The sequence below is a fragment of the Rhinopithecus bieti genome, unplaced genomic scaffold, assembly GCF_001698545.2.
Source record: "Rhinopithecus bieti isolate Rb0 unplaced genomic scaffold, ASM169854v2 scaffold_51345, whole genome shotgun sequence".
Taxonomy (NCBI): Eukaryota; Metazoa; Chordata; class Mammalia; order Primates; family Cercopithecidae; genus Rhinopithecus; species Rhinopithecus bieti.
In genome coordinates, this window is record NW_016820792.1 from 1,034,402 (window position 1) to 1,046,862 (window position 12,461).

General features: G+C 36.6%; 1 protein-coding gene across 1 annotated transcript in view; it reads right to left on the reverse strand.

The window, feature by feature from the left end:
- AGTPBP1 (ATP/GTP binding carboxypeptidase 1) overlaps positions 1-12,461 on the reverse strand; it is a 199,528-nt gene that overhangs the window by 138,679 nt on the left and 48,388 nt on the right. The window contains exon 2 of the mRNA XM_017859926.1: positions 10,984-11,108. Coding sequence (XP_017715415.1) covers positions 10,984-11,108 — 125 coding nt within the window. The remainder of the gene's footprint in view (positions 1-10,983; positions 11,109-12,461) is intronic.

Sequence of the window (12,461 nt, forward strand, 5' to 3'; positions counted from 1 at the left end):
TATCTCTCACCCCCTGCCTCCCCACAATAGGACCCAGTGTGTGATGCTCCCCTTCCTGTGTCCAAGTGATCTCATTGTTCAATTCCCACCTATGAGTGAGAACATGCGGTATTTGGTTTTCTGTTCTTGCAATAGTTTGCTAAGAATGATGGTTTCCAGCTGCATCCATGTCCCTACAAAGGACACGAACTCATCCTTTTTTATGGCTGCATAGTATTCCATGGTGTATATGTGCCACATTTTCTTAATTTTTGTATTTTTAGTAGAGACGGGGTTTCAACCTGTTGGTCAGGCAGGTCTTGAACTCCCAACCTCGTGATCCACCCGCCTCGGCTTCCCAAAGTGCTGGGATTACAGGCGTGAGCCACCATGCCCAACCTGTATTAATACTATTTTAAAATTCCGTATCACACAAAAATAAACAAAACTAACAAAAGTCTACTTCTGAAACAATCTGGAGACCAGATCACCCAAATGATCCTTTTCCTCTCGTTAGGATTGGTTAAAACAAACAAACAAACAACAACAACAACAAAAAAAAAAACAGCATACATTATTTCTATTAGGTGAAGGAAGGTTTCTAGAGCTTCTTCACAATTCTTCTCCTTTGATTAACAAGGGAAGAAAAGTACATCCTAGGTCAACATTTAGAAAAGGAACTAACATTTACTATTCCATGTACATTATCTCATTTATAACTCACTTTAACCCTCGGGGGGAAAAAGTACTGTTTTCATGGATTTAAAGATTTAAGTTCAGAAAGGAGAATAAATCTGTACAAGTCACTGAGCAAACAAGTGGAAAGACTAGGTGATCACTTGTGTTTCTGAACCCAAAACTTATAGTCTTCCAGCATTTAATGCACTTAATTTAATGTCAAACCTGAATACTAATGCCAGAAATTCTTCTAATACAGAATGACAGTGCCATTTATTTCACATTTTGAGATTTTAAAAAACAGACTACAACCCATTCTCAATACAGTACATATTCCACAATGAAGTTCAAAGGACTGATACCAAATTCAATGTTCCACATGGAGACAGTCAAGGGAGTTTAAGAGAAGAACAATAGGCAGTGAGGCCCTGATTGAAGGAAAATATCAACACAGATGGGAAAAAAAACAAACTCAGGCTAAGCCTTCAGAACATCATACTTTTGCTCTGAGCAAATCCTGTTCAACTTCATGAGTCTGACATCACTTGAAAATTAAGTTACTCTAAGTTAGGAGTAAATAGAGGGAAAAATGTACTACAGAAAGGATATAGTATAATGTTATTTATAACAACTACCTATGACTAGCTACAAAACAAATATGCCAGAGAGTACTCGTCATATTTATCTTAAAACAACAATCTCACGCTATCATGCATCATCTCAGGTTCAGTTAATGGGCTTCGTTAAACTTATAGGAACCTTACATCTTTCAAAACAGAAACTCCCACAAGTGATATGAAGACCTAAAATAATGTTCACCAGTTCCTTACTGCCACATTGCTAATGCTTAAAAGAATATAAAATTTACCTAAAGGGAAACCTCATTAATGACAGTAAAATTAAATTTCTCCTTTTTAAAAAGTATGTCATTTTTTTCTCCAGCCCTGCTGCCTCCACCAAAAAATATTGAGTTATAAAATAAAACACTGTTTCAAATATCTAATGTATCCTTGATGTAGTATTTTAAAGGCCCCTGATTTAATATTAAAGCCAAATTATTTTTCAATATTAATATCACCACTAACAAGCCATTACATTTCACCTCCATGAAGGGTAAGAAAACTCTCTTCCTTTGAAGACAGTATAATGCAGCCTCCCCTTGTTAACATTCACCACTGTTTTGTTTACGCCTCACACTAAATGAGAATTAGGTGTTCAGACTAACAGTTTTCTACTCTACTCCAAATTCTGCCATGATCTTGGGAGACTTCAATGCCAATGTAGAAAATTCATTCAAATACCTAGTTCCATAGTTTCTTGACCTCAAAACAAAATCCTTCCCTCTGTGCTCCAATTCATCAACATTCTGGATGGCCATTCTCAGGACCTCAAACTGCTCTGCCTCTGATATCTTAACCTCTAATCTTCTAATTATGGACCATAACCTCCTAACATTTCTATTCATCTTTCCTTTATAAAGACTATATAAACCTCACTGTCATCTTTGTTGAAACTTCTTATCCAGTGCGAGGTAGCACTGTTTTCCCACAGTATCAGTCCCCTCCATACTTAACTTGGATTCCAAGCACATCCACCCCCACCAACTTTCCCACCACAAACCCTGACACAGAAGTGAACCCCAAAAAGCTAAGTTCCCTACTCCTACATCATAGTTAAAATAACACCACAATCTAAGACTGTTAATACCATAAAATTAATGAATTCCAACCTCACTTGGGAACACAAAACTGCTCCTTTCACTTATCTTAGCTCACATCCATCACCATGGGCCCTGCCATAGCCTATAGCTATTCCAACATTTCTAGTAGCCCTCAATCTTTCTTCTCATTCTCTGGACTTCTCAGAACCTAAATTTTTCCTCATTAAAATGAAGCAAAGTAATAGTTAACAAAACATTTTACTAATAACAACCAAACTCTATATGCTCCTGTACCAAAATCCTTGACAGTCTTGCATTCCTTCTGCCAATAAATGACAGAGAGGAGCAGGGAAGTGGAGGTTAGGAAGAAATGTCCCTTCATCTATGTTCTGAATTCCATCCTTTCTATGTTCTTATGAACCTTTATCTTCAACCTCTACCAACATATTGGTTGTTCCCCTCAACCAATAAATACACTTTTGTTATTCCACATACTTACCAAATCTTATTTTACCCTGCCTCCCCCTCTATTTCCCTCTTTTCTTTCTCAGTGAAGCTCCTCAAACAAGTACTCTATATTCCCTGTGATTATTTCATTTGCCACTCACATTATAACATACTGTAATCTTCCATCTAATCCTACCACTTGAAAAGTGTTTTTGTTGTGATCAATTTGTTAATAATCCAATCAAAAAGAATTTTAACTAACCTTCCTAACACTTAACACTGTTGACTACTGCATCTTCCTTTGGCTTCTTTAAATATAATCCTTCCCAGTTATCATAATGCTGTATTCTTTCTTCAACAGCTTCAATTATCTGAATGTTAGATTTAGATTTACAGACAAGAATTTTAAAGCAGCTATTATAATAAATGACATTAAAGAAGTACACAATGAATGAAAAGACGAGAAAACACTGCAGAGAAACAGAAACTACAAAAACAAATGAACCAAGTGCATCTTTGAGAATAAAAAAAATAACATCTGAAATAAATTATCAGACAGCTAACTGGAAGAATGCATAGGAAAGAGGCAGTGAAACTGACAATAGAACAATAGAAATTATCCAACCCAAATAACAGAGAATTAAACTTAAAATATATAAGCCTCAACAATAGCTGAAAAAATACCAAAAATCTAATATATGTATAATCATACTTCCACAAGACAAATAGAGAAAACAAGGGAGAAAAAAATTGAGCCACCAAAAATGTCCCAAATTTGGCTAAAGATAGAAATTTACAGATTCAAGAATATCAGTGAATTCCAAGCAGGATAACTATGAAGAAAACTACAGCCAGTCAAACTTGAAAAGCAAAACAAAACAAAAAAAAATCCTGAAATCAGCTAGAAAAAAATCACACATAACGTTCAGGAAAACGAAGATTCAAATGACAACAGAGTTCTCATTTGAAATTATGGAGGCCATAAAATGGTGGAAACACAATTTTAAGCACACTTTAAACTGCTAAAAGATGATGACAATGATGAAACTGCCAACCCAGAATTCTATATCCAGTAAAATATCCTTCAAAATGGTGAAATAAATTCACTGTCAGATTAAGAAGAAAAAAAAATCTTCCACAGCCAATCTGAACTACTGGAAATGACAAAATTCTGTAGGCTAAAGAGAAATGGCACCAGATCAAACTCACATCATTAGAAAATAATAAAGAGCTTCCAAAATGGTAAATATCTCTGCAAATGTAAAAACTACCTTTTTTCTTCTTAATATCTTTAAAACATACATGACTGGATAAAGCAAAAATTGTGTTGTAATGTATATAGATGTAGATACATATGACAATTACAGCTGAAGAATGGCAGAAAAAATTTAAGATTCTAAATTTACATGAAGTAACAATAATAATTCTAAGCAAACTGTGAAAAGTTAATGACATTTACTGCAATCTTCAAAGAAATTACTTCTTAGAAATGAAAAGAGGTATAACTAAAAAGCCAATAGGTAAATTAAAATGAAATTCTAAAACAAAAATAAATAATCCAAAATAGGGTAGGACAGGAAGAAAAGGAATAAAACACATAAAAGATAAAGAGAAAATAAAATTGCAGACCTAAATCCAATCAACAACTACATTCAATGTTAACAGACCAAATGCTCAGATGAAACACTCAGACTGTCAAACTGGTTAAGTATTTTTTTAAAAAGATCCAACTATATGCTATCTACAGAAATCATACTTCGGATTCAATGACACAAAAAGGCTGGGAGTAAAAGAACGGAAAAGACTGTATCATGCAAAACAACAACCACAGGAAAGCTTGAAGGGTTATACTAATATCAGACAAAATAAACTTCAGACAAAGAACACTACCAGAGATAAAGAGAAACTTTCCATAATGATAAAGGGGTAAATCATCAAAGACATCAAATCATGTGAACGCAATTGATTATCTTCACAAGACCCCTTTAGAGCCCTATCTAAAAGTGCACAGTTCCCAGGACACAAGCCTCATCTTTCTCACTCTACATCTCCTTCTAAGGAAACTTAATTCCACCCCTGTTACTTTAACTATCAATCTGTTGGCTCTTAATCCTGCTCTTCATTTAGAACTTCTTTATAAAGCATAAGATTGTATAAGCAATAATTATAACACTGTATTGCTGGGATTCTAATATGTATAAGCATAACATGTAAATCAATAACAGCATAAGGAGTGAGAAGGAAATGAAGCTATACGGGGAGTTTTGATACTGACTGGAATTCAGTGCACTGCAGTACACTGTAAAAAGATGCACGTTTTTAATCCTTCAGGAACCACTAAGAAAAGACCTACAATTTCTTAAAGTTAGATAACACAAAAGCAGTGAAAGAATGAGAAGAATGTAAAACACATGAAACAAAACAAATAGCAAAATGGCAGATGCAAATCCAATCATATTAATAAATGCATTAAATTGGAAGCACTAAAACAGACTAGTTAAGAAGCAAGATCCAACAATATGCTATCTTCAAGAAACACACTTCAGATTTGAAGGTACAGACAAGTTCAAAGTAAAAGACATGAAAATGGTACGATATGCAATGAGTAATCATTAGGCAGCTGGAGTGGTGATATTACCATTAGACAAAATGAACTTTAAGTCTAGAACTATTATGAGACAAAAAGCAATATTTCACAATGACGGAAGAGGCAAACTATCAGGAAAATGAAACAACTATAACTATATACACAGCTAACAACAGGGCCTCAAAATACATTAACCAAAACCTGCCAAAATTAAAAAAATAAATACACAATTTGATAATATTTTAACACCTAACTCTTACTAATTAACAGAGCACCTGGATAGAAAATCAACAGTGCATAAGAAATCTGAACAACACTATCAACTAACCTGACCTAATTGATATGCATAGAACAGTTCGCGCAACAAGAGCAAAATACACATTCTTTTCAAGTAGGCAAGGAACATTTTTCGGGAGAAACCATAAACTAAGTCATAAAACAAGTCTCAAACAATTCCAAGAATTGAAATAATTCAAAGTATATTCTCTGGCCACAACAGAATTAAATTAGAAATCAACAGAAGGAAATTTAAGAATTCCTGAAATATTGGGAAATTAAACAACACACTTCTAAAAAAACCTATGGGTCAAAGAAAAAAAATCACAAAGAAAATTAGAACATATTGTCAACTGAATTAAAACAAAAATACAATATATCAAAATTTGTAGAATGTAGCTAAAGCAATGTTTACAGAAAAATCTATGGCTTCGAATGCCTCCAGTAGAAATAAAGGTCTCAAAATAAATAATCTAGACATCTACTGTAAGAAAATGGCGGCCGGGCGCAGTGGCTCATGCCTGTAATCCCAGCACTCTGGGAGGCTGAGGCGGGTGGATCACCTGAGGTCAGGAGTTCAAGACCAGCCTGACATGTTGAAACCCCATCTCTACTAAAAATACAAAAAATTAGCCGGGTGTGGTGAGAGGTGCCCGTAATCCCAGCTACTCAGGGGTGCTGAGGCAGGAGAATCACTTGAACCCAGGAGACAGAGGTTGCAGTGAGCCGAGATCTTACCACTGCACTCCAGCCTGGGCAACAAGAATGAAACACTGTCTCAAAATTAAAAAAAAAAAAAAAAAAAGGCAAGGAAAGAGCAAATTAAACTCAAAACAAGCAGAAGGAAGAAAGCACTAAATAAAAGAAGGAAATCAATGAAACAAAACAAAGAAAATCAATTAAACCAGAAGTTGGTTCTTTAACAATATCAACAAAATTGACAAACTTTTAGCTAGCCTAGGGTTTCCGAACCTCATTCCTTGACATTTTGGGACAGATAATTCTTTCTTGTGGGGGGCTGATCTATATATTACAAAATGTTCAGCAACATCTCTGGCTTCTATCCAACAGATTCCAGTAAGCCCCACTAAAAAAAAAATTTACAACTAAAAATGTCACCAAACATTGCCAATGCCCCTGGGGGAAAAAGTGGGGCAAACGCAATCACTCCTGGTTGAGAACTAATGAGCTGACCAAGAAAAAAGAGAGGGCACAATCAAAATCAGGAATGACGCTCCCTACTCTATAGAAACTAAAAGGATTATAAGGAAAGATTAGCAACAACCATGGGCCAACAAATTAACCATTTGCATGAAAATAGATAATATAAATGTTTCTAGGAAAAAAGCTAAAGGGAAATTGCAAGAAAGAACCATGTTCACTGTACATAAGCAGTTAACGAGAGGCAAATTATGGAAATTTATAAGTTAACAGTGTGAATAAAATGTGTTGTAGGGGTTGGTTTTTTATATCATTTAAATATATAAGTAGTATATGATTGTTGCAACAATTTTAAAATGTCTGAAACAAAATTAGCTTACCTTATTCTCCTCCATTCCTATCCCATCAATATAGTTACAGCTAACAATTTGATATGCATCCTTCCTTTTATCTTTTGGCCTGGCTCATACAAATATTACATACAAATATAATGGTTTATTTTATACAAAAAATGAGACTACACATATTTTGTACAAAAATGAGACTATACACATTCATAGTCATATGAACTAAAGAATCTTGCTGTACATAATATACTAAATTTCAGCCTCCAAGAGAGTGCATATAGTTACACATTTGAACTGTATGTTTCAATTATAATTTTTTTTTCAGTGTTTACAATAAAGATTATAGGAACTCAGCCATGCCTGTTTCTTTATGTATCATCTATGGCTGTTTTTGTGCTACAGGGCAGAGACTGCATGGCTCACAAAGCCTAAAATATGTCTATCTGGCCCTTCCCAGAAAACACTAGCCATTCCCTGTCTACAGCAGTAGCTCTCAATTTTGGAACCATCTGAAAAGCGTTAACAATAAGATTTAAGGCCGGGCACGGTGGCTCAAGCCTGTAATCCCAGCACTTTGGGAGGCCGAGACGGGTGGATCACGAGGTCAGGAGATCAAGACCATCCTGGCTAACACGTTGAAACCCCGTATCTACTAAAAAAATACAAAAAAAAAAAAAAAAAAAAAAAAAAAGATTTAATTAGTTTGGGGTGAGCCGGGTGTGGGGGTTACAAGAGTCCCCATCATAAATAATGTATTATTCATAATAGCTGCATAATATGACTATAAATTTCCAGTTGGGCTATATCAAAAATTATTCACACATTCTCTTAATGATAAACATTTAAGTTGTTTCTTGACCTTTGACATTACAAATAATGCCACAATGAAGATCTCTATACTCTAACTAGCATTTTTATTTCAGTTAAAATATATTTCTTGGCCGGGCACAGTGGCTCACACCTGTAATCCCAGCACTTTGGGAGGCCGAGGCAGGCAGATCACCTGAGGTCAAGAGTTGGAGACCAGCCTTGCCAACATGGTGAAATTCCATCTCTACCAAAAATATAAAAAATTAACCGGGTGTTGTGGCATATGCCTAGTTGGCGTAATCCCAGCTACTCGGGGGACTGAGACAGAAGAATGGCTTGAACCGGGGAGGTGGAGGTTGCAGTGAGTCAAGATTGCGCCGCTGCAATCCAGCCCGGGCAACAGAGTGAGAGAGACTGTCTCAAAAATAAATAAAATAAATAAAAATAAAAATTATACATACATATATATATGTATTTCTTAAAGTAAAAATCAAATACCAGGTGCTGGGTCAAATACCAGGTGCAATTTGTTTTAGTACACATTGCCAGATTATTTTCTCCAAGTTTGTAATAATTACTATGCCTCCAACAGTATATGAGAGTACCCTCTCCCCATGCCTTCAACAGCACCCGACATTGTCATTCTAATTTCTGTCAATCTGACTAGTGAAAGATATCTTTGTTGTTTTCATTAGCAGTTCCTGAACTGTAAGGGAGTAAAGAAAATTTCTGTACATTTCTTGGTTGTTTGCATTTCTTTTTTCAACTATAAATTCCAAACTTTTTCTCCCAAATGGGTAGCTAACTGGATTATCCTATAAAGGATGGGACAATCTTTCACTACCAACTTATACTGTGTTGGTTGGCTACTTCTAGGCACTATAAACAGAGTCACGAGATTACACACCCCAAGGGACAGTATTTGGGAGTTAGACTCCAGTGGTGGCTGAAAAGGTGGGAAGAGGGTCATTCTCTGACAGTGGTATGGTTAGGAGTATTTTCAGTGGTAATGCTGGAGTAGGGGCTTCTAGGTTGTGACACAAAGAAGAGTCTATCGTGGTAGGAGCCATGGACAAAAGTGTTTATCTATAGGTCTGAAGGATTCATTTTCTTTTGCTTTTATTGGGTTTTTTGTTTGATTTTTTCAAGGAGGAGGTATTTCACATGACAATGCAGTAAATATACCTGGCACCTTTAATTTTGCACTGATACAATGAACATCCTTGTTCATTAGTTGCCTTCGTTAATAAGTACAATATTTCCAGAGCCTGGAATCCAGTACAGTGGATTTCTTAATTCAAAGGTACAGGTATTTTAAATTACGTGAGAAACAATGGGGTGGTGTCAACTATCCCCTAAATGCATGGGCTACATGGGAGGAAGTGATCAAAATAAATAAAAGTGTCTATGAACAAGAAAAAGGGTTAACAGATACCGAGCTCTTGAAACAGTAAATGCCAAACATCTTATTTGAATGACCTAAGCCTCCAGAATAATGAAGTTTTTAAAAATTAAATAAAGTTTATAATTATTGAACCTTAATTCTAACAGAAATACCTTTTATGTGCATTGTTAAATATTAAAGCAGCTGCTGGTTTTCTCTTATTTAAATCATGCACAGTTTTTAGTCTTACCAAAGTCCTTTTTACTATCTATTAAGATAATCAGGTGGATTTTATTTGACCTGTTCAGATAATGTTATACTGACACATTTCCTGATATTAAACCATCTTGCATTACTGAAATGTGTTCTTTTTATTTTTTATTTTTTATTTTAGATGGAGTCTTGCTCTGTCGCCCAGGCTGGAGTGCAGTGGGGCAATCTTGGCTCACTGCAAGCTCCACCTTCCGGGTTCACGCCATTCTCCTGCCTCAGCCTTCCGAGTAGCTGGGACTACAGGCGCCCGTCACCACGCCTGGCTAATTTTTTCTATTTTTTAGTAGAGATGGGGTTTCACAGTGTTAGCCAGGATGGTCTCAATCTCCTGACCTCGTGATCCACCCACCTTGGCCTCCCAAAGTGCTGAGATTACAGGCGTGAGCCACCGCGCCCAGCGAAATGTGTTCTTTAACAATGATACTCATATTTCCATGTATAGACTTAATTCCCTAATGTTTTATTTGAGCCTTTTCACATTATGTTCCTAAGTACAAAGTCAATACTATTTGTGTACTCCGTCAGGGTTTTGAAATCAATTTAGTACTATTACCATCATAAAATATAAAAATAATGTCTAATTACAGAGGACATTTATAGAACATTTTAAACATTCTTTTTATATGCTTCTCATGTAAATCTCATGACAATCTCATGATATTTGTGACCTCTACTTCAGAGATGGTATAGCTATTATACATTCTAGAAATTCAATAATTTCCCTAAGGTACCCAACCACTAAATGGTAGAGCTTGAATTTCAAAGTGAGGACCACATAATAACCAATATTCTATGGTACTTGATATCTTTTTGCCAAAAATCTGTATCAAATAGCACTGGAATTCGGTACTGTCTGTAAACTGGAGGGTGGCAATCATATATAAGTAAAATTGTAATCATTATTAGAAACAATGCTTTTAAGATCAATTTCCTCCAGAGTTATTCAGTTTTCTATTCTTGAGTCAATTTGAGAAAGTTTGACTCTTTTTTTTTTTTTGAGACGGAGTCTCGCTCTGTCACCCAGGCTGGTCTCAGTTTACTGCTGAGACCTCTGCCTCCCAGGTTCCAGCGTTTCTCCTGCCTCAGTCTCCCGAGTAGCTGGGACTATAAGCGCATGCCACCACACCCAGCTACTTTTTGTATTTTTCAGTACAGATGGGGTTTCACCATATTGGCCAGGCTGGTCTCGAACTTCTGACTTCGTGATCTGCCTACCTCGGCCTCCCAAAGTGCTGGGATTACAGGTGTGAGCCACCGGGTCCAGACTGAAAGTTCAATTTTTGTGGAAAATCAACCATTCATTAGAAGCTTGAACATTTTTAGCATCCACTTTTACAGAATTTAAAAGCATTTCAAAAACAAAGAAGAGATCAATGTTTACCTTGACTCTGAGCCAGATGAAGAATTTTTGATGTAACATATCGGGCAGTGTCTGATTCTGAAGGTTCAGCATTGATCTTCTCCAGTTGAGCCAGGAGTCCCACGATCCTAGAATTATTGGTAAGGCTAAAAAGAATGTAGGATGTTAGGGCACATTCTAAATCAATGGTGTAAATTCAATACTATAATGATCACTGTTTAAAAAACAATTCTATTCTTTTAAAAACAGTAAGCATTTACACACTGCACTTCCTTACTCTGTTCTATAGCTTAATATTGTTAAAATTCTACTGACTTAAGTGAGAAACACATTCTATTTCAGAAAACCACAAATCACAAATATCCCCTCAACCCTGTTCAGTAACCTTACAACACATCCTGGAAAGTTCACGTTTCCACTCTCAAAGACTTTTTACACTTACTCTGCTGTCCTCAAAACTCTGATAATCCTTCTTCCCATCCCACTCCATTCTCAGTTAGTGCCCTGCTTCACAACTGGTATAAATCTAGCAAGAATACACTCACTTTCCTGTCACCAAATCCTTAAGCCTACCTATCCTCCACCTATGTTCTTTCTTCCCTGTTCCTATTTATCATACAAATATTTGTACACAAGCCGGGCGCAGTGGCTCACACCTGTAATCCCAGCACTTTGGGAGGCCAAGACAGGTGGATCGCTTGAGGTCAGTTCGAGACCAGCCCGGCCAACATGGTGAAACCCCATCTCTACTAAAAATACAAAAAAATTAGCCAGGCGTGTGGCACCTGCCTGTCATCCCAGTTACTTGGGAGGCTGAGACTGGAGAATTGCTTGAACCCATGAGGCGGAGGTTGCAGTGAGCTGAGATTGTGCCATTGCACTCCAGCTTGGGCGAAGGAGCAAGACTTCATCTCAAAAAAAGAAAAACTGTACATATGGTACTCATCTTGGTATTGTCAATATAGAGTAAACAAAACAAGCAAAAATTCCTACCCCGCACAGAGTGTACATTCTTATGGTGAGATGTGGGGAAAAGAAAGAAAGATCAGCCTGTTACTGTGTCTATATAGAAGGAAGTAGACATAAGAGACTCCATTTGGTTCTGTATTTGAGATGCTGTTAATCTGTGACCCTACCCCCAACCTTGTCCTTGCAAGAGACATGTGCTATGGTGACTCAAGGCTTAATGGACTTTGGGCTGTGCAGGATGTGCTTTGTTAAAACAAGTGCCTAAAGGCAGCTTGCTGGTTAAAAATCCTGCCTGTCCCTGGGCAATGGAACATCTCGGTGTAAAACCCATTGTGTGCTTTGTTTACTGAGCAAGGAGAAAACCGCCTTTAGGAATAAGGCGGGACTTGCTGGAGCAATGCTGCTAAAAGGTTTATGGAGAGTTTGCATGTGCATCTCAAGGCACAGCATTTTCCTTTAAACTTATTCATGTTACAGGGATTTTTGTTCATATGTCTTACTGCTGATTTCCTCCCTACAATGATCCTATT